The 27,650-nt window shown below is 60.0% G+C and overlaps 1 protein-coding gene across 1 annotated transcript in view; it reads left to right on the top strand.

Moving 5' to 3' along the window:
• The window catches only part of TNFRSF1B (TNF receptor superfamily member 1B), a 33,934-nt gene extending 10,468 nt beyond the window's left edge, over positions 1-23,466 (top strand). Inside the window, exons 2-10 of the mRNA XM_028513448.2 lie at positions 7,334-7,433; positions 9,162-9,290; positions 9,785-9,934; positions 10,419-10,512; positions 10,949-11,187; positions 11,868-11,945; positions 12,504-12,538; positions 18,505-18,727; positions 21,485-23,466. Coding sequence (XP_028369249.1) covers positions 7,334-7,433; positions 9,162-9,290; positions 9,785-9,934; positions 10,419-10,512; positions 10,949-11,187; positions 11,868-11,945; positions 12,504-12,538; positions 18,505-18,727; positions 21,485-21,765 — 1,329 coding nt within the window. The 3' untranslated portion in view covers positions 21,766-23,466. The remainder of the gene's footprint in view (positions 1-7,333; positions 7,434-9,161; positions 9,291-9,784; positions 9,935-10,418; positions 10,513-10,948; positions 11,188-11,867; positions 11,946-12,503; positions 12,539-18,504; positions 18,728-21,484) is intronic.
• The last annotated feature ends 4,184 nt before the right edge of the window (positions 23,467-27,650 follow it).

A 27,650-nucleotide genomic window follows, 5' to 3' on the forward strand; every position in this document is an offset into this window, starting at 1 on the left:
CGAGCCTCTCCAGCCCGGGCCTGGCGTGGTGGCTTGTGCCGGCCTGGCCTGATGTGGCTGCACCCCACGGCCCACGGGGCTCCCGCAAACCCCCTGACGTGGAGGTCCAACGGGCTCTGCTGCTTCTCACTGCACGCAGGGGCCCCAGGGGCCTGCCATGCAAACGAGGCGGTTTCTATATTGCTCGAAGACAGTTTCCACTTGTGCAGGGGTCCCTGGGTCCCTGTGGGTGCAGATGCCGCTGCCCTTCCCACAGCCTTGGTGTCTGCGCCTGGGACCCTGGAGACCCGTCAGCCTGGGAGAGTCACTGAACCGCGCTCCCGCTGTGTGTCCTCGGGGAGTCACTCCTGCCTCTGGGCCCCCCATCTGCGAAACGATCACGGGGTGTACAGTTGTCCGAGGATGCGGAGGCAGGTGCGGCTCCTGCCTGCCACTTGCTGGCCACGTGGCCTCGGACCTGGGGTCAGTGCCGAATGTCCGGAACCTTTCGCGCATCTCTAGAACGGGCCAACCCTGGGCGCGCTGAGTTGGTGTGGGAGTAAAAGGAGAGAATGCATGTGAGTGTGCCCGGCAGCGTGTCTGCACACAGTAGGTGCTTCTCGGGGGTCTGAACAGTTTGCATCAGTCTTTCTGGCTCTGTGAAAAGGATACACTTGCGAGACGGCCTGGAGCCAAAGCTTCCCCCTGTGGCCCCCTTCCCACCTAGCCTCCCTCCTGCTCTTGGCTGGATCCCTGCCCGGGTGCTCCAGGGAGGCACGGAGTGTGACGCCTTCTTCCCAAGGCTACTGACGTTGAAGGGGAGGCTCCGGGAAACCAAAAAGCCGTGAAGACCCCATAGACGGTGGCAGGGAAAGCAGAGGGCACCGTAGCTGTTTAAGTGCTTCTAGAGGACAGAAGTGGCGGCCACTTCTTCCTTCCCCATGCCTGTCCTCCTTGGTCTTCCTCTCTCCCACTGTCTATTTATAAATAGGGGAAGGGACTGGGGCCCCCACCTTGGCGTGCGTGCAGGGTCTGGGTCTGAGCTGAGGAAGTCGGCTGGCGGGGACAAGGTTGCCCAACGGCCCAGAGAGAGCTGATGCGGACTCTGGGGTCGGAGACCTGCATGGCCGCCCCGCTGTGCCCCTCACTGGCTGAGGGCGCCCCCCCTGAACCGGCAGTCTCCTCCCCCAGCCCCAGCTGCTGGCTGTGGGTGCCAGTCCCCCCGGGTGAGAGTAGGGGGAGGCGGGGAAGGCAGGGCGCAAGCGGCCAGCGGGCAAAGTCTTGCAGGCTCACCGGGTTGGTCTCGTCGGGCTGCAGCTCTGCTGCTCAGGCTCATTTTCTTTCAGGGACTCACAGCCACACTACTGTCCCTTGCCCTGGACGCTGTGTCCTTTGGCCACTTCATGGACCCCCCAACCCCTGGATTTTGGTTACTCATCCAGACTCTTTATTTTGGGGTCCTAATACTCCTCCTCAGGTGTTCCTCTTGAGTAAAGCCCCTCCGAGACAACCTGAGGCCAGTACCCTAGAAAGCCCACGTCTGGCCCGTGGGAATGTCCCCCTCCCTCTGTCCCAGTGAGGTCCCCACCCCACTGTCACGGCAGCTGGCCTGTCATGGCCTTCTAACTTCAGACTTCTGGAGGAGTTGCCTGGGGCCACTGTAAGGGTCACAGGTCAGCCCCCCTACCCTCGTTCCTTTTCTCGGGCCACACGAGCCAGCTAGCACCTCGCTAGAACTGGGTCACTTGCTCAGTCCTTGCCCAGCCTGTCCTCAGCTAACACGGGGGCAGGTGCAGCCCAGTTCTGAGGTTCCATGTGACACAAGTGTGCAGCCCCGGGCCTTTGCACGTGCTCTCCCGTGTGGGTCCCCAGGAGTCTGGGAGAAGAGGAGGGACCTAAGCTAAGATCCCCTGCCTTGGCTGCTGCCACAACTCCAGCAGGGGACAGGGCAGGGCATTATGTCACCCTGTTACAGGCAACTGTGTTGAGGCTCAGAGTGACACCCCCACGGCCCCCAGAACCAGCACAGGCACCGGGCCCTCTGCTGCTCCGGGGATGCCAAGTGTTCGTGACCCTGGCAGGCTCCCAGGGGCCACCTGCTCAGGCGGCCCTCACCCTGGGAGAGGGGACCAGGGGCAGAGGCTGGGGCACGGAAGCTGCACCCTGCACCCACCTTCAGCCTTGCCTCCGGCCCCAGCCCCTCCTACCAGCTCATTCAGTTTTTCCACCTCTCACGTGGGCGGGCCGGCCTCCCACCCAGCACTTCTGTGGTCTCAGGAGGGGCTGAGCTTTTCGGTACCCGTCTTTAAGAAGCCACAGCTGGAAAGGGCCTCGAATCGAGCATCAACCAGGTCCCTGCTGCCATTTTGCAGATGAGGAAACTGAGGCACGGAGAATGCAGTGACTGCCCACAGTAGAGGGAGTGCCGGAGGAAGGGAGGGAGGGTCTTTGGGGTGGGCCTGGGGGTGGAGACCCAGCCTCCTGGGGTGGGGGAGACACAGGCGTCAGCTTGATGCTGGGGAGGAAACGGGGCCGGAGGTGAGGAGGCCCCTTTGAGGCTCAGTTTTCTCATCTGTGGCTTGGAGACAATAATAGCACCGGCGTCCCAGTGCTGGGAGGAGGACACCAGTGAGGTGTGTGGTGCCTGGCTCGGAGCCAGCTCCCAGGAGAAGGCGCTGCTGCCCCTCGTGTCCCGGCGCCCTCGTCCCAGCCCTCACCCTCGCCCACTTTGGCCCCACTGCCCTGGCCTCCTGGCTGTGCCTGGAGGCCCCCCAAACACCTTTGCCCCTGGCCCCTGGCCCCACCTTGCTTTTCCTTTCTCCCGGGCTGCTGCCGCCACCTCTCGTCTTTCTACCGCGTGTGTCTGAGGCTCCCCCCACCAGGGCTCAGCTTCTCCGGACAGGGGCGTGGGCGTGCTTGGTGCCGTGTGCCCAGCTCCTGGAACAGCCGGGGCTCAGTGTGTTTGAGGAGTGAATGAATGAACGTGGCCACCTTGGCCCCTGACTCTTTCTGAGATGTCTCCGATTCCTGCCAGCCCGAGCGGCTGTGCCTCGGTCCTGCCCCCGCTTCTGGCTCCCACAAGTCTTTCTGGCACTTGGCACAGCCACGGGCCGTCTGCTGGGCCAGCCGGCCCCGCTCACAGACCTTTGAGCCGGGGCTGCCCTGCTCCTGCCTGCCACGGAGCTGCGGGCCGGAGGACGGCCCCGCATAGGAGCACAGTGACACAGGCCATTCTGGGAAGAGCTGGGCCTTAGGTGCCTGGGAACCCAGGACAGAGCTGAGGTCAGAGGCCCTTGGCCTGAGACAGAGGCGGGTTTCCTGCATTGGGTGGGTGTGCGTGGGGGTGTGTGCGTGGGCGTGAGTGTGGGTGTGAGCGTGGGTGAGAGAAGGAGCACGTGTGTCCACGTGAGCCAGAGCCTCAGCCCCTGCTTGGCACAGAAGGAGACGGCGGGGGCTGGCGCTGGTGCCGTGACTCAGCGACCAGGGGTGGAGGGCGGATCCCAGGAGCTGGCTCCTGCCGCCGTCCCGAGGAGGGGACCAGAGATTTCCTGCCGTGAGAGCAGCGTGCGAGTCATGTCCCGGCTCCACCTCCTCTTTCCTGGATAAACTCAGACTAGCGATCAAACCTCTCTGAGCCCTGAAATGGGCACACGCCCACCTGCTTCTTGGGCGGGGGCAGAAGTGAGAGTCTGTGTAGTGCCTGCGACCTTGCCTGGCACATAGTAGGTGCTCAACAAATATCCCAGTGTTTTTTCTCCCTCCCTGAAGGGCCGTCACTTAGCGCAGGTACCTCCCGACCTAGGAGGATGAGGCCCGAGGCCCACATAGAGGTGGGGGGATGGGGCTGGCACGGCCTGATGTGAGGCCGCTCTGGGGCCTGGGCCGGTGAGGGTGGGCCCTGATGGCCTCATTGCGCCCCGGCCTCCAGCAGCCTGCCACCACCGCTGCAGTGGCCCGGAGCCTTTGGGGGACAAGGAGGTGGCTTCGCTTCTTCCTACCTCCATTTCCTCATCCGTGAAATGGGCTCAATCAGACCTGCCTCCCAAATTGGATGTCAGATGGCCCTCCCTCCCTCTTCCTCCTTCCTTCCTTGTCCCCTTCCTTCCTTTCATGTATCGTGCATCTCCCTCCCTCCCTCCCTATCCATCATCCTTCTTCTCCAATCCCCCACCCTGCTGGGTCACAGAAGGCCCAGTTACAAGGGTGGGTAATGCCCACCAGTGATTTCCAAGTTTCTCCTGGGACTCGGCATTTTGAAAAGTTGGGGTTTGCTAAACATGCTGAGCGAATCAGTGACTCTCCAATGTAGTTCCTCTTTCTAAAATGTCAGTCAGCACTCCCCCGAGGGTGGGTGGGGCCCCGCTGCGGGCCTCCCCAACGCCAGCCCCAGGAGCTGGAAGCTTCCATAGCCCTGCGCTTCCCAGAAGCTGCTCGTCACGTCCTGGGGACCCCAGACCCGGGTGGCCCTCCGGTGCCGGGAGGCCTGGCTCCCCAGGCTGCAGTTCGCCTGTGTTGTGGGGAGCCCTGCGAGTGGAGGGGGTGACCTTTTGTCCCGCTCGGCGAGGGGCTTTCTGTTCCTCATTCTTTAGCCATGACAGGGACGCGTTTTTGTTTTTTCTTTTTCTGTCCAAGAGGATAAGCAGGCCTAGCTGTTGCTCAAGGGAGGGCTGACCCCCATTGCACAGAGCAGAGGAGGAAGTGTGGGGAAGGGCCCCAGAGCAAAATTCAGACAGGAAAGGGCTCTGAGGGAGGCTGTGGAGAGGCCGCTGGGCAGAGGTCTGGGTGCTGCAGGGTCCGGCTGCATGCCTTTGGCTGGGAACCCTCGGCCTGTGGCTGGAGAGAGAGAGGGCCCCCTTCCCCCATTCCCCCCCCCCCACCCCGCCTTGGCCAAGGCAGGGCCCTTTCCCATCAGGCCCTGTGGGCCTGACAGGAAATCCTCCTCCAGCCGGGCAGGCCCCCCTGGGCTGCGTGCCGGCAGCCACCACATGAATGAGGGGCTCCCCTAGTTACTGCGGGTGCTCTGCAGATGCAAGCTCCCTGAGATCTGTGTCACACACCCCCCCCCCCGCAGGGCCCCTCCTCGCCCTCGTGCGTGCTCTCCGAGGGGGAGGCAGCCACACTTTGAGGCCCAGCCCTGCCCTTGGGGAAGCCACCACACACAGCAGGGAAGGCCCATTCTGGGGGCCGTGGGGGGCAGCCCTCCTCAACAGACAGACAGTGCGTGTGACAGGAGCCGAAGAGGTGTGATTTCCCTGGTCGTGGGGCTGCCCTGCCTTTGACCACATGGTCCCCTCCCTGTGCCCCTTCCCCGGGTCACCTCACGCTCTCTGGCGGCGCCAGATAACCAGGCGTGTTCAGCTGTGGCGCGTCAGAATCACCTGGGCAGGTTTCCTTTTTCTTTTCCTTTTGAACGGGACAGCTTCCTGGGCCCGCCCTTGAGCTTCTTTCATCCAGTCCGTTGGGTGGGAGTCGGCATGAGTGACAGGCACCCTGCCCCCCAGGTGCTTTGGACACTGGCCGGGAGCCCCGCCCCCGGCTGTGAGGAAGTCCTTTCCCTTTCATTCAGGTGCCTGGCAGCCTGCTCGCTCCAGGACCCCACGGGGAGGGGCAAGGGCTGGGAGGGAGGGCGTGTGTGTGTGTGTGCACGTGTGCAGCCATGGGCACGTGAGTCCACAGTCCAGATGGGGTGGCAGTTACCTTTCTAAACTCTGTGTCATGCAGGATGGTTCCCACTTCCCCCGCCAGCCACCTGGGTCTCTCCCATCCCCAGAGTCCAGAGCTGACGTCCTGGGGTCTGGGCCTGGGCTGGCGGGGGGGGGGGGGGGGAAGGGCTTCAGAGGCCAGCCCGCAGGGTAGGTGCTGCCATGTTTGGGCTGCAGGACCCTGCTGCAGGGTGGGACCCCTCTGGGAAATGACATTGTCAGGGAGCCTGCTGCTTGGAACGATGGCTCCTAAGCACCTACGGCACGCCCAGCTCTGGGGACCCCAGTATCGCCCACAGCCTCCAAGAATGCCCGTTTAGGGGGACACGGCTCTGTGCACCAGGAGCCCTGAGTGGGGAAGGTCAGGATTCGGGGTACCAGTGGTTATTCAGGGTGCTCCGTGGGCGGGGGGAGGCTGCCATCAGAAGGGACCAGTGGTGTTTTGTCAGATGCAGCAAGAGGCTGTTCTAGGTGAGGAAGGCAGCTCGGGCAGGAACGTGGGGCGGGGGGGGAGCAGCCACTGATGTGGGGGCCACCAGAAACCCCGGGCCTTGGGGGGGTGTTGGGACGCCAGGATGGGCCTGGGACGGCCTGCCAGGCCAAGCAGAAGAGGCCGCTGGGTGCCCCTGTTTGCTCGTTCTCAGTGCAGGGTGGGAGGCAGCCAAGGGTGCAGCTGCACAGGCACAATTCCAGGTGCCAGACGGGGACCGAGATGGGGCGGTGGTCGGAGCATGCAGACCCCCGTTTGCAGGCTGGGGGTCATTCTCAGGCAATGCTCATGGCAGCCGGGGGCGTGGGTGCCCGGCTGGTACAGGGGGTCTGGGTGGGTGCGGTGGCACCCACTGACCGGAGCACCTGGAGCTCTTAGAGCAACTTAGAGCACCCTGCCAGTGCTCCAGAAACGGTAACTGTCGTCCCCACTGTCCTCACAAATACTCATCGACTGCGCGCCAGCCCTGCCGAGGGCTGCATGTGGGAACTGAGGGTCTAGAGACCATGAGGCCCTCGTTTCTGCCCTGTGTGTTGCAGACAGGCAGTGTGTGCGTGCACACGCGTGCACATGCACCCATGCCAGTTGGGAGGACAAGTAGGTACCCTATTTCAGCACAGTGAGATGACCGTTTGAAGGAGCTCTGTCCAGCGTTCAGAGAGAACCCAGAGGAGCCGGAGTCAGCCCGGGGGAGTCTGGGAGGGCTTCCCAGAGGAGGTGGCAGTTGGTTGGAAGGAAACAGGGGTGATTCCCAGGTGCAAGAAGGCAGGAAGGGGAGGCATCCTCGGTGGAGGGCTACATTGTGCTGAGCACTGTGGGTCCTTGTGAGGGAGGCCACTGCCTTCGAGGCAGCCCTCAGGGCTCTACATCTGCCCCGGGCAGTGTTGGGAGCCAGCGTCACCCTCTGGCCGGCGGGCTCCGCGTCTCTGCCTGCAGACAGGACTGTGCTACATGAAGGAAGGAAGGAAGGAAGGAAGGGGGCAGGGACTCTCCCTTCTACCTCCACTGCACCCCCACCCGAAGGGAGAAGTCCTCATGTCCTTCTTCATCCGGGGTCCGTGGAGCCCCAGCAGGGAGAGAGCCGAGCACTTGCGGGCACAGGGCGGGGATCTATCTGGGCGCCAGGGGTGGCCAAGCTGACGCCTGTCCTTCTGCCTTGCAGGATGCGCTCACCCCCTACGTCCCGGAGCCCGGAAGCTCGTGCCGGCACGGAGAATACTTTGACAAGAACTCCCAGATGTGCTGCAGCATGTGTCCTCCTGGTGAGGGACGGGCCCTGGGCCCCTGACCTCAGGCTGGTTCCATTCCTGGGGGCCGGTGCCTTGGAGGGAGTGTGTGAATAAGGGTTTTGGGGGGAGGGCAGGGTCGTGGCTCTTGATTCTTACTGAACCCCTTCTAGTTCCATGAATCGGCCTATGCTCCCTCTTACCTTTGCACACGCTGTTCCCTCTCCCCAACTCTGTTCCCTGGCGAACTCCTACTTATCTGTTAGACCTCAGCTTAGGTGCCCGCCTCCTCCAGGAAGCCTACCTATACTGCCTGGCCAGATCTACTTCCTCCTTTGAGCTCCCAGTGGTCTCTGGTGTCCCCCATGGCAGCACCTCTTTCCATCCTGTGCCGTCCTGGCTCCTCTTTTGTCACCCCCACTGTGTGTTCCTCCAGGACAGGGACCAGGCTTGCTCTCTGCTGAGCCTGAGCACCCGGCACCATGCCAGTCACATACTGGGTGTTCAGTACATAGTTGACGGAATCAGTGAACGTTTACCTGTTTCATACACGGTGGACCTGAGGCCTGACCCCCTGCAGGAGAGCTGGGTGGCCCAGTGCCCCGTGCCGTCCATTTATTCATTCATTTATACATCATCCCTGTAGTACTGATAAAGCATCTGCTACATGTCCAGCACTGTTCTACGTGCCGGGAATACAAGAGAGAGCTGGGCAGACAAAATCCTTGCCTTTGTGGATTTTGCATTTTAATAGAGGGACAGACAAATAAACAGAGGAAGTAGATGTGTGACCCTATCAGAGATTAAGTGCCATGAAGAGAACAAGGCCGGCTATGCAGACGGAGGCAGATGGAGTAGGCCGTGCTACTCTTCACAGAGTGGTCAGGGGAGGCCCAGCTGCTGAGCTGACACCGGGGCAGGGACGTGCAGGAGGGGAGGGAGGGAGTCCTGCAGGTGTACGGGGACAGCGTGCCGAGCAGGAGCCACAGCAAGTGCAAAGGCCCTGCGGCGGGAGCCTGTCTGGTGGGCTTGAGGAACGGCGAGGCCAGTGCGTGGCTCAGAGTAAGTAAGCAGGGGCGGTGGTGAGGAGTTTAGATTTTATTCTGCGGGATTCAGGAAGTCACTGGAGGGCTCTGGGCCATTGGCCTGAGACACGGGCAGGCACATAAGTGCCTGTCGCCTCCCACGGCCATTTTCAGAGACTCCAGGGCAAGTGACTTTTCTTTCTTCTATGAACTGGCAGGGTCTTTGTAAGAAGCTACTAGATTAGCACAGCAGGGACTATGGCAGCACAGGGCTCAGGGCTCGGAAGAGGACCTCCTTAAAGGTTTGCCTTGGTGCTCTTCTGTCGCCTGGCATGCCTTCTCTCCAGGCCTTGCTGGGAAACTGTACTCCCTCCCTGCTTCCCTTTTTCTCTCTAGTTTATACTCCCAGGTGGAGAATTTTAGCCAACTCTAAAGAAGAAAGGAGATGGCAAACCAATTCTCACTAAAGTGTGATTGACTATAACAGGCAGTTCCGGTGGCAGAATTCTAGGCACCTGGAAAGAGCAGAGGGGAAGATGTTTTATGAGCCGTGGAGGTTCAGAGATGGAGGGACAGGTGGTACTTGCTGCGTGGGAGATGAGTCGACGGAGGGGTTGGAGCCCCGTCAAAGAACCTTTGCAGCTAGACTGCAGAACTCTGGGCTTCTGGGGAACGGGGTGAGCCCAGGGCCTGGGAAGAAGCCCCTCCCCACTGAGACCTCCGGCCCTTGCTTTCTCAGGCTACCGAGCACGGTTCTTCTGCACTGATACCTCAGATACGGTGTGTACCCCTTGCGAGGACAGCACCTACACTCAGATCTGGAACCGGGTCCCCGAGTGCTTCAGCTGTGGCTCCCGTTGCAGCTCTGGTGAGTAGGCCCAGAGGGAGGGGTGGTCCCTGGCGTCCCGCCCTGGGCACCAGGCATCCCAGCCCCTTGCTGAAAGCTGGCTGGGATTCCCCCAGACCCAATGTTTCCGGGCCCCAGGGCACGAGGTTGCGTGGGTGCAATTCTTTACAGTTTATGTGTGGCATTTCCCTCCTGTCTCACTGAATCCTCTTCAATAGTCCTGCGGGGCCGGGGGCCAGGAGCAGCGGTGGGAGAGAGAACCGTGCCCGTTTCAGAGTTCAGGGAGTTGTGTCTTGCTCATGCCGTGCAGCCAGACCGAGACTGCAGGCCTTGGGACTCTGTGGCCAGTGTTCTTTTGGCCTCATGCTGAGGGGGCATGGTGGGGGGGCTGACCAGCCTGCTGGAGATCAGAGCTCTCTGTGGGTGGTGGGCTGGCTGGGAGGGCAGGGTAGCATGGCGGTGGGTGGGGCCTGTGGAGGCGGGAATGACCCTGGGCCGCCTGCTTGCTCCTCCAGACCAGGTGGAGACACAGGCCTGCACCCGGGAGCAGGACCGAGTGTGCTCCTGCAGGCCAGGCCGCTACTGCATGCTGCCGACTCAGCAGGGGTGTCGGCTGTGCTCCGAACTGAGAAAGTGCCCCCCTGGCTTCGGCGTGTCCAGACCAGGTATGGGGCTGGGGCGCAGGGCCTTGGGGCCCCCCTCGGGTCTCTCTTTCACCGGCATCAACTCGTCAGCCGAGCCTGGGAACATTGTTGGTGGCGGCCCGTCCACCGTCCCCCATTTATTCTTTCCCCCAGCGCTCCCAGTGAGGCAGGCATGCACTGTGTGTTAGGCGCTGGGGACCCAGAGGTGCATCAGATTAAGCCCTAAGCTACTGGGAAATCAGGTGGTGCCAGAGGAAGATGAACCCATGTGACCTGGGAGACCAGGAAGTCACTAGAATCGGTTAAAGGACAATCCCCCAGCTGTGTGCGTGTGTGCTTGTGTGAGCGAGTGTGTGAGTGCATGTGTGCGTGTGCGTGTGTGCATGCGCATGTGTGTGTTTTCAGAGGGAGAGTCATAGACAGGGGTCCAGGGGCTCCTCAGACCTCCCCTAGGTCTCCGGTGCAGCTGAGTTGGTGACAGGCTCCTATGTCTTTTTCTCTGAAGGAACGACAATGTCAAACGTGGTGTGTACTGCCTGTGCCCCGGGGACATTCTCTGACACGACATCGTCCACAGATACTTGCAAGCCCCACCGGATGTGAGTGGCTGAGTCCTTCGGTTCTGGAGGGGCAGGGAGGGGCCGTCCCTGGGCGACAGAGGGACATACTGTACAAGCACTAAGTGGCTATGCCATGGTACCTGCAGCCCCTATGCACGGCCATGGGCTGAGGCATTGCCCGAGCTCTGTTCAGTGCCAGGAGGGGTCATCTAATGGTGGGTGGGTCCCAGGACAGAGAGCACGGCGAACGGGAGCCTTGCCCCGGGAGTCGGGACTGAGTGGGCAGCATGGGGAGAGGGGTGGGGGTGAGGACAGGAAGGGGCAGTCTTAAAAGAGGACAGGGAGTGTACTCACACCCTCATCCCGGCTGGGCCGCGGGGACCCTTGCCCCCCGACCTGCCTCCCACGGGTGAGCCCGGCCGCCCTGAGCCATTCTGTCCTCCGTCGCCGCTGACCAAGTCCCCTCCCCCGCCAGCTGTGAGTCGACAGCCATCCCCGGCAATGCAAACAGGGACGCGGTCTGCGCTTCTGAGCCCCTCACCAAGACAGTGGGGCCACACTCAGCCCTCGTGCCCCAGCCGGGGCCCACCACGAAACCCCAGCTCACGGAGCCAACTGCAGGGCCCCGCACCGTTCCAAGCCCCTCCGACCCTTTCTCGCTCCTGACTGCCCCAGTGGGAGAGGTCACCACAGGGAATCTCTCTCTTCCAATTGGTAAGTCACGAGGGGGCCCTTCATGCTTCCCCCCCTCCCCTCTCAGAGACGTGCTGAGAGCCCTCTGTGGGCTGGGTGCGCTCTGTCCTTGGGTGTACGTACGTGGCGGTGAGACTCATTCCTGAGTTACTTGTCACGGTTACTGAGAGCCCTGGGTTGGGAGAGGTGGGAATCAGCATTTTATCTCAAAGACAAGATGGTGTCCTAGTTGTTGGTTCTTTTTTTTTTTTTTAAGATTTTATTTATTTATTTTTAGAGAGGGAAAGGAGGGAGAAAGAGAGAGAGAGAGAAACATCAATGTGTGGTTGCTGGGGGTCATGGCCTGCAACCCAGCCATGTGCCCTGACTGGGAATCGAACCTGCGATGCTTTGGTTCGCAGCTCGCACTCAATCCACTGAGCTACGCCAGCCAGGGCTTTAGTTGTTGGTTATAATGAACCCATTAGGCCGTGACGACAGTGTGGACTGGACCACGCCACCTCGTGGGTTTCCCATCGGGGGTTAGGACGACTGCAGGCCAGAAGTCTCCGACTGGGGGCCCTCGTGGTGGCTGTGGTCATTGAATTTGAGACCTTGGGATTGGATTGGCTTGGCTTGCCCTTCCCCTGTGACAACTGGGCGCCTGGTGTACTTGAGTTTGCTTTTTGCAGCTGTTGTTTGAGCTTCTCTTGCCCTCCTAGGACTGATTGTGGGTCTGACATCCTTGGGACTGCTGGTGCTGGTGGCTGTGAACTTACTCATCATGACCCAGAAGAAAAGTAAGATTCCATTCCTTTTTCCCTTTATCCACCTGTTCGGGAAGCTTCTCCGGGGTGCCACCAGGGAGTCAGACCGAGCTGGATGCCGGTAGACTCTGCAGGAGCTTAGGGGGTGCGGCAGAGGGCTCCTCCACTAACTCATCTACTGAAAGGCAGGACCCTTGGGCTGTCGGGGGGCGGGGTGAGGGCGGGAGGCCAGGATCCTTGTCTGGGAATCCTGGGGGAGCCAGGCTGTCCGGAGCAGGGGGCATTTGAGCTGGGTAAGATTTGGAGGGGGCGTGTGTGCAGGAAAGGAAGGACGTGCTAAGCAGAGGGCGTGGCCTGAGCAAAGGCGGGGTTTGGACGCGGTAGGGGGTGGTGGAGGGGAGTGGAGTAATGTTGAGCCAGCTGGGGAGTTGGGTGCGGGGACCTCTGTGCTTTGTCGGGTAGGTAATTGTCTCCCCCACGGCTGGGTCTACTCCCGCTGGGTCTACTTGGGCCCCTGTTACCTGGCCCATTAGATCGCTGTGGCCTGAGGAGGTCGCTGTCCCTGACTTGTCCTTTCTCTCCTCTTTGCAGAGAAGCCCTTCTGCCTGCAAGGAGAAGCCATGGTGGTGAGTGCCCCTCTGCCTCCCCCGTCCCCCTCCCCTGCTCTCCCTCCTGGTGTCCAGCGGTGGGCGCTATGCAGAGCCCGGGGAGGCTGAGGAGAGGCCCCCCGGGGTCTGTCCTTGGGGGTCAGGCTGCCCTCCATGGGCCAGTAAAGGAGACTGAGTGTGAAATGCCACATCAAGGAGTGGGGGACTTGTGGTGTCTGTGGCAAGCGTATGGTCGTGGGCCTGTGGTGTCACCTTAGGCAGACCTGGAGTGGCTTGTGGCTGTTTCCTCACTTTTACTTTTATTTATTTTTTAGAGATTTTATTCACTTATTTTTAGAGAGGGGAAGGAAGGAGAAAGAGAGGGAGGGAAATATCAATGTGTGGTTGCCTCTTGCGTGCTCCCTACTAGGGGCCCGTACTACACCCCAGGCATGTGCCCTGACTGGGAATTGAACCCGTGACCCTTTGGTTCGCAGGCTGGATCTCAGTCCACTGAGCCACACCAGCCGGGGTGTTTCCTCACCTTTAAATGGAGACAGGCCTGCTCAGGGGCTGTGCCATTCGCTGGGCTGGCAGGAATTCTCTGCATCTCTGTGGTGCTTACAGAGCACTTCCTCAAAGAGCAGTGGTTTTCAAACCGAGTGCCAGGGTACCCCCGTGTTCCACAGAAAGCCCTGGGGATCATCTCTGGGGTTGAGTCGGAGCCTTGGGCCCTGAGTCCCCCCACTTCATCCAAAGCAGCTCACCTCGGCTCGGCCCTGTGAGGGACTTCTGCTAGAAACACAACGCTGACGTGGTATTTTATCCGTTCCCCATCAGGAAGGCACTTGGCTATAAGTCACCGAAAACTTAAGTGTTGCTTAAAACAGAAAGGCTCTATCTTTCTCACATACCAAGAGGGTGAGGCGTTGCTGGCTGCTGGAACAGTTCAGTTGCATCCTTCGGAGAGTCCAGGAGGACCCCAGGCTCTGCCGTTTTTAGTGTGTTGGTTTTTTTGTTTCTTTGCTTGTGGCGTCAGGTCATGAGACGGTGGTCACCACTTCCTGTGGTCTCAGGTTTGAGGTGGGAAGAAGAGTGGGGAATGGCCAGGGCAGCCACAGTGCCTTCTATCAAGAAATAAGACACTCTCCTAACAGCCCTGGGTGGGCGTCTCCTTTTGTCTCATTGGCCTGAATGGTGTCATGTGACCACCCCTAGCTGCAAGGGAGTCAAGGAAAGGGGCACTTTGCTTTTCCAGCCTCTGTGGTGGAGGAGCACAAGGGAGAGCGCTTGGGGACGGGTGTGGGGCGAGCCGGCACACGGTGGCCACCGCACTCCCGTGTCTGGTAGGCATGGCAGGGTTTTACCCACCGTTACGGGTGAGGAAACCGGAGCTCCCCCCACCGCCTCCTGCCCTGCTGCGGCAGGAAATGGTTTCCCAGCCGTGGCACCATTGATATTTGGGGCCTGATCATCCTGTTTTTGGGGACTGTCCTGTGCTTTACAGGCTGTTGAGCAGTATCACGGTCCTCTCCCCACTAGACACCACTAGCACTGCCTCCCAGGAGTGATGACCAAAAACGTCTGGGACGTTGCCGGCTGAGAACCGCTGTGCCGGGGACAGCTCAGCCCCGGGCGGCCCGGTGCCTGAGGTTCCCACAGGGCTTTGGACTCGGCAGGGCTGAGGGACTGATTTCATGTCCTGATCTTGCTGATGAGCCAAGAGGGGCAGCGAGGGGAAGTGACTCGCCTGAGGTCACACAGCACCACGTGTCCGGAGCTGCCCTGCAGTATTTCGGCAGATGCGAACCCTGGTTTGGGACTTGGAACGGTTTCTCATTCCCTGGGGTGCACATGCTACTCCTTCCTTTTTCTGGCTTCCGCTCAGCGGAGCTGCCAGCTGCTGCGGGGTGGCCCGGAGAGCAGGCGCGCCCTACAGGCGCCCCCCCCACCCCCCCACCCCTGCTGCAGCCCCGCTGGTGCCACAAGCACCAGTGGGTGCCACGTCCTCTCTCTTTCCATTTGTTTCCTGTACTCGGTGCAGTGAGGATGCCTCAGGTGTGGCCCCGCAGCCTCCGCTTCTTCCCCTTTCCCTTCCCTGAGCTTTGTGGTCACACAGTGTGAGCAACTCAGCTACTCTTGTTTTTAAACCTCCCCCAGGACGTGCTGATGGGTTTTACATGCTCATTGATTTTAGAGAGAGGGGAGGGGAGGGAGAGAGAGGGGGCGAGAAACAGTGATCGGTGGCTTTTCATACGTGCCTCCGTCTGAGGGCTGAACTAGCGACCTAGGCACGCACCCAGACTGAGAATCGAACGGGTGACTCTTTGGTGTACGGGAGCGTGCTCCAGCCCACTGGGCCACGCCGGCCAGGGCCCCACTGGCCATGCCCCATGCCAGGCCCTGCACCTGTGCCTCAACACTGACTGTGTCCTCACACAGTCCCGTGGAGCACACAGTACAATTACCCCCACTTTACAGAGGAGGAAACTGAGACTCAGGGAGGTTCTGTTACCCGTATGAGGTCAGCCCACTCGGCGAATGCCCAGAGCCCAGGTTTTAAACGCGTCTGAAGCTGAAGGTTTGGGCAGGCCGGACATTCTAGGCTGCCCCAAGCACTTTCAGCGCCCCTCAGGGCCCGCCCTCAGAGGCCGGTCACCGCCCCAGATGCCCTTCAGTCCCCAGGCCCCCCCCCCCCCTCCGCTCCCACCCCTGTGCTTCGCCTGTGTCCGCTCTGTTCCTCAGCTGGCTGGCAGCGGGCCCAGGCTGCTGGGGCGGAGGGTGCGGTGGCTCCTCTTGCTGCAAAAGCAACCGCAAGTCATGGTGGGACAGTGGCTTCCCCTTTTTTAGGAAAGGTCAGCGTATTCACGTGTGAGCTCACCCACAGTCACCCCCACAGACACACTCATGCAGAGGCTCATGTTTGACAATGAGAGGGGGCTTTGATGAGGTGCCGAACGCATGCCAGGCGCAGTTCTGAGCATTGTTTATTCTCGCAGCCACGCTCTGACGCCTGCCCTAAGATTATTGCTCCAGTGTCATGGTGCAGGAAACTTGGGTTCAGAGAAGTTAAGTAACTTTCCCAAGGTCACACAGCCAAGGCCAGTGGCCTGGGACACAAACCTAGGAGTGCCTCTCCTCACCACCCCCAGCGCGCACATTCACTGTACCTCTCCCAGATGTGCACACACATACCCTCAGAGGCGTGTGTGTGCACTTCACACACCCTCACGCCTGTGCACACAGGCGTGTGGGCCTCATGGACACGCACCTGCACATGCAGACAGGCACGGCCCCTCTGTCCCGAGGACCTGGCTGCTGGGTCCGCCCCGTCTCTGTGTCTGCACATGGCAGAGAGGGGCTGGGGGGCATGAAGGGGTGGGTTGGCGGGGATCCTGCTTTTCTTTTCTTTTTTTTTTTTAAAGATTTTATTTATTTACTTTTAGAGAGGGAAGGGAGGTAGAGAGAGAGAGAGAGAAACATCAATGTGTGGTTGCTGGGGGTCATGGCCTGCAACCCAGGCATGTACCCTGACTGGGAATCGAACCTGCAACACTTTGGTTCGCAGCCCGTGCCCAGTCCACTGAGCTATGCCAGCCAGGGCGGGATCCTGCTTTTCACGTGAACCCCCTCAGGACCCCATCCCCTCCCTGGGGTCCCAGCCCAAGGAACAGGACTCGGGATTTGTCTGCCCCACTTGGACCCTGTCTGAACTTTGCAACTTGGGAGGGAGGGAGGGAGGGAGAGCCGTGACCTTTGGGGGTTCTGTTCCCTGAAGCCCTGGCTGCAGTAGAGGAGTTGTGAGGAATGGCATTTGGATGCTCCTCCTCTTCCTCCCTCCCCGTCTGACCAAGTTCAGAGCAGGGCTGGGAGTGGGGTCCGGTGGCCAAGGGCAGACCCCCTGGGCAAGTGCAGCATGAGCTGGAAATCTAGAAATGCCCTCCATCCCCTCAAAGCTGGGGGAGTGGTGGTGGAGGGGGGAACCAGGGAGGTGGGATACCGCTGCAAGTCAATGGTTCTGGAACACGGATCCTGGCCAGCCCTGCCCCTCCCGTGGACCAGCTGTGTGATGCCCAGCAGGGCACACCCCCTCTCTGGGCTTCCGTGGCCTCACAGGAGCTACTCGGGAAGGCTCCTTGCAGCCTGAGCAAAAGCCCTCAGGATGTGGAGGGCTTCTGAGGGCGCAGGGGCTGAGAGGCCACGGCCCAGGTGGGCGGGCCTGGGGGCCGGGCTGCGGTGATTGGCTGGTCCGGGGAGGGATCAGGTGCTCTGCCTCTGCTCAGAGCGCAGCTGGAATTGTAGCTCCTTCTGGAGCGAGGGTTTGGGGTCTCAGCCTTCCCTGGGGAGGGGGGTATAACATGCCCAGGCCCCCCACCCCACAGCAACAGCTCACCCTCTGACTCTCTTCTCCCCTACCCTGCTGAGGTGTGTCTCACCAGCCCTTCTCTCCCCTCCGTTCTCGTTTTACCCTCTCATCCTGGGCAGTGGGTGAGAACGTGGCCCCTTCCGTCTTCCTTCCTCCCGGGACCCGGCACTCACCCGGAACCCCAAGGCAAGGACTCGTGTGCCTGTCCGGCCGACACGGACAGGCAACAGCCTTGCAGTGGGATTTCTAGGTGCTCCCCGCCTTGCTGTCTGCAAACGGGCACCTGTCTTGGGCCTCCAGAGCGGAGACACCGCGCACCCAGGAAAGGCCTCGTGGGCCATAGCCCAGCTCTACCAAGTCCTAACTGTGTGACCGTGGGCAAGGAGCTCAGCCCCTCTGGGCCCCGGTTTCCACACCTGCAAAGCGAGGGTAGCACTGGGCTGTCGGAAGGGGTAGCACTGTGGAGAGTGTCTCGGAAGGGCGTCAGCACAGTGCTGGGCGTTGGATGCCACGCAGGTGTTGGCTGAGGTTGTATTATTGTCGTTGTTTTGTTTATGTTCCACGAGAAAAAGACACTGGGGGAGTCACAGAGCAGCCCGGGGGTGCACTCTGGAAAGGGCCTAAGTAAAAGGGCTGCCTGCCCTGGATTACTGATGCGGCACACGGGGCAGCAAGCTTTTCCTGTGCAGGGCAGGGGGTCGGCGCTGTTGGCTTCCGGCCCCGAGGTCTCCGTCACCACCACTCAACACCAGCCACCACTGTGGGAGGAGCGTGGCCGCAGATGCTGCATGCCCACGTGGGAGGGAGGGGCTGCGGTCCGGCACAGCGGTACCTATGGACACTAACCTTTGAACCTCACGGAGTTTCACGTGTTACAAAATATCAGCCTTTAATATGTTTCAACCATTTGAAAACGGAAAAAGCATTCTCAGCTCGCAGCCTGTACAGAAGCCGTGGCCGACCAGCGCGGGTCACAGCGCCAGTTTGCATGGCCCTGACTTACCAAGCCCTCGTGTGGGGCTCACTGTGTAACGGGCATTGTTCGAGCACTTTGCAAATGCTCAGCCGTTTGATCTTCACAGTAACCCTAGGGCGTGGGTTTCTATTCTCCCTTTAGAGATGAAAAATGGAGGCACAGAGAGGCTAAGTAACCTGTCCTAGGTCACACAGCTAGGGAGTCACAGAGTCATGACCTGCAGCCACACGTCTGGCTCCAGGGTCCATGCTCTTGGCCGCTAGGCTGAGCCACCCTGTGCTGGGTGGGTGACCACCCCCCTGTGCTGGGGGGGTGACCTTGGGCAAGTCGCTCTTCTTCTCCGGGCCTCTGTTTCCTAACACAAAATGAGGACGGAAGTCCTGCCCCACCCCGAACACTAATAGCTGAACAGGGCCACTACCTGGCACCCTGCCCGAAGAGGGCTCCCACTCCCCAGGGTGGCCGGGGGCCGATCCCGGAAACCACAGAGAACCGCACGTCCCGACTGCACTGTGTGTGGAAAGAATGTGCCCCGTGGGCAGAAGCGTGGTGTAAACTGTGAAGTGCGCGTGGCATGGGGTGCAGATGGTGGCGCAAAGGTGGACGGGGGAGGAGCTGGCGGCTGGTGGCCTGACCTCTGCCCCTCCTCCCCTCCCCATCCAGCCTCACCTGCCCGCTGAGAAGGCGCAGGGTGCGCCGGGCTCCGAGCAGCAGCACCTGCTGACCACGGCGCCGAGTTCCAGCAGCAGCTCCCTGGAGAGCTCGGCCAGCGCGGCGGCGGCAGCGGCGGCGAACAGGAGGGCAGCCTCCGGCAACCAGCCACAGGCACCGGGCAGGGACCAGGCCAGCGGGTCCGGGGACGCCCGGGCCAGCTCCAGGAGCTCAGGTAAGAGGCAGGAGTCCACCTGGCTTCATCCCTCCTTCAAGTTTCTTCCTGGTTTCCGTCTGAGCCGTCTCCCCCTGGGCCTCCCCTGAGGACCAGGCCCGAGCTCCTGGCGCCCTCCAGCCTCACCTCCCTACCGCCCTCGGGTGCAGCACTGAGCTGCAAGGTTCTTCCAGTCCTCTGACCCCCCAGTGCCCTCCGCCTTGGCCCACGTGGGTTCTTTCACCAGGAACACCCTTCCTTCCAGACAGCCCCCGCTTGCCCTTCGAGCTGGATATCCAGGCAGGGAAGTTTTCTTGTGTTATGCATCTAATATGTAATAGTATTACGTATTAATGCCACGGTATTATAGAACTTATATAATACCCTTGTTTTATATTATGTAATCTATTAGTATTAGTTATACTTTGTAGACAAGGAAGCTGAGGCCCAGAGAGGTAAAAAAACAGCTTGTTCCAGGGCACACAGCTAGTGCAGGAAGAGCCAGGCCTCACCCTGGGCCGTGGGACAGCAAGCTGCGTGGATCAGCGGGGGCCTCCAGGGCTCCACTGGCTGTGGCTCGTCACCCGGATCCTTTGGGCCCGAGGCCCCAGGGTTGGGTGTGGGGTTTGGAGAAGCCCCTGCCCCCCCCCACTTTAGCATCTGCATTTTGCCCTGAATTCGGATAGGTGTCGCCCTGGTGGGCGTCGCCACCAGTGCCCACACTGGAGGGTGTCCCTGCAGGGGTCCCCCAGAAAGTCTGGAGCTGCCTTGGGTGGCTTTGGTAGTGAGAGGCCAAGTCTGCTGGCCCGTGTCTCCCCGGCTCACCCAAGGAATGACGGTGGACTTGGGTCATTTCTAGATGCCCTCCCGGCTGCTCCGGTGCCGCGAGAATCCGAGCCTCAGCTTCCTCATCTAGAGAGGAGCCAGGAGCCCTGCCGTCTCCTTAGCAGGGCTGCCGGTCTGTCCTCCTGGCACCAGACTCAGGGGGTGCTTCCTCCCCGGCTGCGACACAAACGAGGCAGCCCGCTGTGCTTCTCCATCACAGCCTGCCCTCCACATGTGGTGTCCTGTTGGGGCCCACCCAGCCTGAGAACTCCCCAAGGCAGCTCTGGTCAGTGCCTGGGATACAACAGGCAGCCCTCAATGTTTGTTGAATGAATGAATGAATGAGTGAGTGGCAAATGTAACTCTTGGGCTTTGTCCACCTTTTGTATTCGCCTTTCTGGTCTTTAGCAATACCTGTTGCACGGCTGTCCTGGTATGGCTCCCTCCTTGCCCCGCCCCATGTGGCCCCCTGACCGTGTCTGCCCACCCCTTCCGCCCTCTGCCCCTTCTCCGTTCCTTCCCTTCCTGCCTGTCTGGCCTCTGCTGTCCCCTCTTCTCCCTCCCACCCCAACACCCCTCGCCACCGTGGGAACCGGTAAACCCTGTTGCGGTCCCCCCGTCCGCCCCCGCACTGTCTCATTTGCAGTGTGCAAAGGCCATGGTGACTTTGGGTGACATTTGGGTGCTGTGGAGATGCAGGGTGGAAATTTCCTCTGGCCGGTGATTTCAGCACTGCCCCTCCCCCCTGCCCCCCTGGCCTGTTCGGGGGTTGTCCTGAGAACGGCTGCCCAGCTCTGACCTCATCTTGGATCCACGGGAGCTGGAGGAGCTGGGCTGGGGAGAGCGCTGGAAAGCAACCAGCCAGGCCCCCTGTGCTCTGTGGGCACCGCAGACATGGGGCACTCAGCAGGGCCCCCTGGTGGCAGCAACTGTCACTTTCCAGGGGGTTTGGTGTGTCCAGACTCTTACATTCATCGCCTGGCTTTCCCATTGTCCATCCCTCACTGGCTAGTTAGGAAACTCAGATGCCTGCAGGAGGTGGGCGGGAAGGCGGTGGGGGCGGGGCGGGAGGAGGGGCGTGGGGGGCTTGGTTGTTCAGATACTCGCAGAGCAGATCTGGGGGTCAGCTGTGGCTCTCGGAGCAGGCGAACGTGGAGATGCAGGGGGCTGGGCCACTGGTTTTGATGAGCGTATGAACTGCATGTCAGATGGTGGCGAAGGGAGGTGCATTGTAAAACGCAGCCCAGGAGACAGCTTGGTCGGGTCGCGCTGAAAGGAGGTGCCATTCCTCTCCGCCGTCGCGTCCCCGCCCAGCAGTGAGGAATGAAGTGAGACATTGTGGAGAAGCCAGGCAGTTTGTTGTTAGGTGTTCTCTGCTGGGAGCGTAGTCCTTGAACGTCATTCACATTGTTGCAATGGCCACTGTGTTACTTTCAAAGGACAATAAATGCCGCGAGATCGTTCTCACTTTAAAGAGGGGGAGCAGTTCAGAGCCTCTGATGGCTTACGGAGAGGGGGTCATTGACAGGGCTCTTGGCTGGTCACGGTTGGTGTGGCCAGTGCTGCTGCTGAGGCCAGGACTGGAAGGGGACTCACCTCGATTGCATGACCAGTAGTTTGTCACGGGCACTTCCTGGCCCTGCTTACTTTTTAGATTCTTTGTGGGAAGTATGCTTTTTCTTGGAACACCTGCACCTGCTTTCTGTAATTGGCTCCTCCTACCCAGGGAGTGAGTGGCTCTGGGGGTTCTTAGTTAGAGATGAGGAAATAGGCACAGGAACTTTTACGCAACTCGCCCAAGGTTAACAGCGGAGCTGGGCTGGAGGCGGGGCCTCTTGGCCCCTGGCCCAGTGCTTCTCCCGCCCCCATGCCTTAACCTGCCTCTTGGGCAGGAGACAGGCCGTGATGACGTCCCCGCTCCCCAACTGACCTGTCCCCTCTCCTCTTCTGCAGAGTCCTCCTCTGGCAGCCCCGGGACCCAGGTCAATGTCACCTGCATCGTGAATGTCTGCAGCAGCTCCGACCACGGCTCTCAGTGCTCCTCCCAGGCCAACTCCACAGCGGGGAGCCCGGACTCCAGCCCCGCAGGCTCCCCGAAGGACGAGCAGGTGCCCTTCTCCCAGGAGGAATGCCCTTTTCGGTCCCATTCGGGGGCCCCAGAGACACTGCCGCAGAGCACAGAGGAGAAGCCCCTGAGCTTCGGCGTGCCCGACGCCGGGATGAAGCCCAGCTAACCAGGCTGGCGTGCGCCGAGTCCCCGCCCCGGCGGGCTGACCTCTGAGCCCTCTCGGTCCCCACCGCCCGGCACTCCGGCTCTTTCTGGGCCACATTCCTTCAGTGGCCTCCACAGCCTTGGCCTTTCTGTCACCTGCCGTCTTAGGGAGAGCCGTGGGGAACCTCTCCTTCTCACCACAAGGCTAGCTGGGAACGCTGGCAGCCCGGGAGGGCCTCTGCCTCTCTGAACTGCCCTGTCTCTGGTTTTGTGACCTTGGCTTCTGAAGCCCTCCTTTTATCCCCGGGCCCTGCCGGCTCTGGCTCCCCGGGGGGCCCCAGCATCCTGCCGTCCAGAGGGGCTCGAGCGGGCGGGGAGTGCCGTGTGCCATCCATGGAGAGGGGGCTGCGCCGCAGCCTGAATGCTGAGACTACAGGGTGGTCCCAGGAGGGGAGGGGGCTGTCATCAGTCAGGTGATGGGGTGGGGGTCCCCTGGGTTAGCTAAGGACCCTGGGGCATCACCACCTCCCAAACTCCTTTTCTGCCGGTCCCACCTCTCGTGCCCGGCGTGAAAATCAGACACCCAGAGGGCCCACGTGGGCGGCCTGGGGGCATGCCCTGCCCTGGGCAGGTTGGCAAACCTCTGACAGGAAGTCTTCCTGGTTTAATATGTGGCATTTAAAAAAAAAAAAGTAAGTGCCCTCAGACAAACAAGCCAACAACACAACAAAGCCAAAACCTCAGAGTTTGCCTTCTCTGCCTTTGACCTTCACCCCTGTGCCCACAGCGCCCGCCCCGCCCCCCTCCCTCGCTGTCTGGGGTGCGGCTCCTAGGCCACACCTTGTATCAGGGAACTTGTATCGGACCTGGAGATGACCGTGGCCCCCGGCAGTCACTCTCCTCCTACCTCAGCCTGGACCTCCCTGCCCCCCCCCCCAGTGACTCTGGAGGGGTGCTCCTGTCCCCCCCAACCTCCTCCCGCTGTCCCCCGAGGCCCAGGCCCCAGGGGAGCCACGGGGCCACTTTGGTACTGTGCCTGTCACGATCCCCAGTGGACGTGAGACGCTGAGAGCCAGTCTGTGTCTGTGCGTCTGTGTGTCTGTCTGTCCTGTGCTGTGGGTCTGTGTAGCCATTGTTGTTGGGCCGAATGGCCTTCCCGAAGTCACTGAAGCTAAGTTTTGCCAAAGAGTCCTTACCTATTAAAGAGCTAGCCCGCTGGACACGCTGTCCACACCCTGCAGAGGGTGGGCACGTGCAGCCTCACCTGATTCTGGAAAGACGGGCACTGGGGCTCCTTGAGAAGCCATTTGGGTTCTCGGTACTTGGATCCCTTGTTGAAAAATTCCACTGGACTTGAACTTTGCAGCCGAACTTTTAGAAGGTAGGGGAGACCAGCCATGACCATGGGGACAAGAAAGGCTTCCCACCCTGGAATCAAGATGTGCTTGTATTGTTGCCTGGAGCAGCCAGGGTCTCTGCCCACGTTGGACTCTGCTCGGCCGTGGAGCAGGGCTGCCCCCTGGTGGACAGTGCCGGGAGGCCCTCAGGCCTCTCACGCCGACTCCAGTAGGGCCTGGAAGGCATGAAGCGAATTCAAGGAGAGCCTTTGTGGATGTAGCCTCCGTTCCCCGGCTGTGTTGACCCCAAGACCGTGAGGTGTTGCACTGCATACTGGAAAGCGTTCCTGCTTCTGAATAAACCTTCCCTTTGTCTTACACGTTGACCCGGCCCCTTCTGCTGGCTCCTCCTCACCCCGGTCCTGTGCCTCTTCTCCACCTGCTGGTCCCGTTCAGCCTTGTGGCTTGCAGTGCCACGGACACATCCTGCCAGCCCATGGCGTTGGAGGGGACAAGCATTGACTGTGCTGTCCGTTCGTGGCAGGCACCACTCTGGGTGCCAGGAGGCAGCGGCTCCTGAACCAGGGGGCGGGAAGAGGCCTTGAGCAAACGCACAGCAAACGGCAATGAGGAGAATGAGGCCGACATGGAGGACCTTCTGGACCAGGCTGTCAGGGGAGGGACCGGATAGGTGATAGGGAGCAGAGGGGTCTGCAGAACGGAGGGAGGAGCCGAATACCACCCCCCCCACCTGGCCCCTGCACCCAGGGCCTGGCGAGGTGCAGTGAGAGGGCAGGGGAGCGGCAGCTCTGCTAAGGTGGGCAGTGGGAAAGGGGACTCCGCAGCACGTTGGAACCAGTGGAGAGACAGGGCCAGATCTGTCTTTTGGAAAGATGTCTCCAGGGACTGGGAGGGGGGTGGGTTGGGAGCAGGGCTGTGGGTGGGGACAGGGATGCTAATTGCCTCCTTGACTCTCTTGGCCTCTCCTTCCCAGGAGGTGGGGTGGTCCCTCCTGAAGCCCCCTTGCTCTGGCTAGGGGGGGGGGTGCTGGGGAGGGATGCATGGAGGGGAAGCAGAGAGACCACTGATGGGTGCACCGCTCTGGTTCCTCAGCCCTCCCAGCTCTGTGCCCCGGGAGGCTGCCCTTGCCGAACCGCGTGCCCATTCCTGCTCTTCGCTTCCAGCAGGGTCTGCCCCCAGGAAGGCGCTGGCAGGAGACGGGGCCGGGGAGCAGAGCAAGGCCTAGCTGTATTTCCTCCTCCCTGCCCCCCTCCCACCCTCCCAGCGGCTTCCACCTGTAACCACCCCCTGCCATGCTCTGCTGCCCCCACACCCTCTTCTGTCCCCACCACCCTGCTCTATCCAGTTTCCCCTTCCACACACCACGGTGAAAACAGGGGGCTCCGAGTGAGGGGGCAGAAAGGAAAACTTCCCAGGCCTCCTCTCCATCTTCTAGTTCTGACACTTCCAATCACCAAATGTGGGCTCCCGCCCCCCAGCCCCCACCACATACACCGAACAATTCAGTTCCTACGCTGCCTGCCTGGAGGCCGTGTGTCAGATCCCACAGGCTAAGGGCTCAGTCCCACAAGACTGTCCCCGCTTCGGATGCCAATCACAAGTCCAGGCTGCACCTGTGCTTCCGACCCATCATCATCTGTAAATCGGAGGTTCCCACGCCGCCCTTCTTGGCTTTGATGAATTTGCCAGGGCGGCCCCCAGAACCCAGGAAAGCAGTCTACCCACTAGATCACCAGCTTATTACAAAGGATACAACCCAGACTCAGGGACAGCCAGATGGAAGAGCTACACAGGGCAAGGGTTCTGTGGGAAGGGGCTGGAGGGTCCGTGTTCGCGACCCCCTGTAGCATTGTGGTCTGTACAAGCACACCTCATTTAATGGCGCTTCTCTCTACGTTCATAACCTGGGAGCTCTTGAAACCCCATCCTTTTGGGGTTTTATTGAGGCTTCATCACATAGGCATGATTGATTAAGTGATTGGTCACTGGCCATTGGTGCAAACCCTAGCCCCTAACCCTAACCTAGGGGTAAGGGGTGGTTGGCTGAAAGTTTCAACACTATAATCACATGGTCGGTTTCCTTGGCAACCAGTCCCCATCCTTAGGGGCTTCCAAACATCAGGCACTATGGATTGCAATACTAACCATTGATTATTGATATGAATAACAGACACTGGTTTCACCTCTGTGGCTCTGGAGATATCTCAGAATATGAGGACACAGAACAAGTATTAGGATAAAAGGTGGTCCCAGTGCTTGCTTTCCTTTTTAAAAAAAAAACATTGGCCCTGGCTGGTGTAGCTCAGTGGATTGAGCACGGGCTGCAAACCAAAGTGTCGCAGGTTCGATTCCCAGTGAGGGCACATGCCTGGGCTGCAGGCCATGACCCCCAGCAACCGCACATTGATGTTTCTCTCTCTCTCTTTCTCCCTCCCTTCCCTCTCTAAAAAATAAATAAAATCTTAAAAGAGAGAGAGAGAGAGAGAGAGAGAGAGAGTGAATTTGTTTCTCCACTTACTGATGCATTTATTGGTTGCTCCTTGTATATGCCCCAGTTGGGGATCAAACCCGCAACCAGCAACCTTAGCCTATTGGGACGATGCTCGAACCAACTTAGCTACCCGGCCAAGGCTCAGTGCTCTCACCACTTAGAAACCTCCAAGGGATTTTAGGCTCTGAGAGCCAGGAACAGAGAAAGAAGACCACACATACATGTTTGGTATGACAGGTGTACCTCCAAGGTGTCGCGGTTTCGGGTCCAGACCACCACCATAAAGCCAGTCGTCATCTTTTTGCTGGTGGAGGAGTTTGATTTCAATGCATAAAAAAGTGCAACACCCAGACACACAACAGGGAGAATGCAATAAAACGAAGTGTGCTTGTGTAAATCACAAAACTCAGGGAGTCTATTTTGAAGCAGCTGAAGGCAGCCCTGTGTCTGTTGGGGTGACCCATAAATATGGGCCCAGGGCAGCCCCTCCTGCCTCTTTCTTTTCTTTAACCACCCAGGAGCAAGTGGCTTCTCTCGGGCAGGGCCAGCGTGGGTGGGGAGGGAACAACCTGACTTCTCTTTGCCTCGTTTCCACCCACTCATCATCATGAGGGAGCACAGCAGCGGATGGACTAGCACGGTAGTCAGGAGTCTGGACCCTCTCACCCCAGCTGCCCCACCTGCCCAGGGGCGGGTCCTGGCTCTACCACTTCCTGTCTGTGTGACCTCGGGCAAGTTCATGAACCTCTCTGTGCCTCATTCTCCTTGTCTGTAAGAGGAGGTTAAAATAGTACTTCCCACAGAGTAAGGGATCACAGGAGTTGCTATCTGTATAATGCTTGGAACCCATGCTCGGCACAAAGCAAGTGCTCAGTAAATATTAGCTGCTTTTTTTTTGCCCGTGTGGATACGGGGTGTGCAACACAGACTGGGACAGGCCAGGTCCCTGCTGAGGCCGACACGCTAGGAGGGGCTATATAAAGAAATACCTGTAGCCCTTGCTGGTGTGGCTCAGTGGACTGAGCGCCGGCCTGGGGGTCTGATTCCCAGTCAGGGCACATGCCTGGGTTGCAGGCCAGGAGGCAGCCAATCGATGTCTCTCTCATTCTCTTTCTCCCTCCTTTCCCCTCTCTCCAAAAATAAATAAATAAAATCTGAAAGAAGGGAAGAAACACCTCTAGGCTATGCCATGTGGGGGTAGGTGCCAAGAAGAAAAATACAGGAGCGTGAGGGGGGGACAGAGAAGGTGGGGGAGCTGCTGGTTTGCCAGGTGGGGCGATGAAGGCTTTTCCGAGGAGCTGAACTTGGAGCGGCCTTGGGGACACGAGGGAGGTCGGGGAGGGCGGCCTTGGAAGCCCCAGAGAGGATGGAGGGTTTTATTCCCGGTGGGATGGGAGGGGTCTGAGCCGGGGTGCGTGAGCAGCTCTGTAGCTCTGCCAGTGTAAGAGCTGGGTAACTGAACTTCGGTTATTTTATCTGCACGATTGCCCTAGGAGATGGGCGAGGTCCCCATTATCCCCGCTGTGCAGACGAGGACTCTCACGGGCTGGGTTTGATACTGATCCCACGAGTCAGGTGGGACGAACAGTCTGTTTACCGTGGGAGGCTCTCGATACCCAGCTCGGTGGAATTTCACAAGCGAGTCAAAAGGGGAAGAGCCCTCTCTTTCGGGACTTCTCTACCCACCGGGAGCTCCCTATTCGGGAACCACCCAGCAGGGCAGCGTCCTGCAAGCTGGGAGATGGGGCTGCACGGCTGCTTGGGGACGAATGGAAACTGGTGCCCTGCTGTGAGTGTGAACCCGGAGGAGCAGCGGCGGTCTCTGCCTGGAGCTCAGAATCTCCGCTGGAAGAGAGGGGGCTGGCGTGTGAGCTGCGGTGTGTCCTTTGTCCCCCGCCCCCCTCAGGGTGACAACACTACCTCTGCCCATGCGGTCATCATGTTCACAAGAGACTCTGGATGCGTAAAGATAATTTTTATGATGACTGTTAAAGCAAAACTTTGGAGATGTTTGGTTAAATAAAACATTACCATTCATTTCACCTGTTTCTTTTTTTT

Source organism: Phyllostomus discolor, chromosome 5 (assembly GCF_004126475.2).
Source record: "Phyllostomus discolor isolate MPI-MPIP mPhyDis1 chromosome 5, mPhyDis1.pri.v3, whole genome shotgun sequence".
In the NCBI taxonomy this organism is placed as follows: Eukaryota; Metazoa; Chordata; class Mammalia; order Chiroptera; family Phyllostomidae; genus Phyllostomus; species Phyllostomus discolor.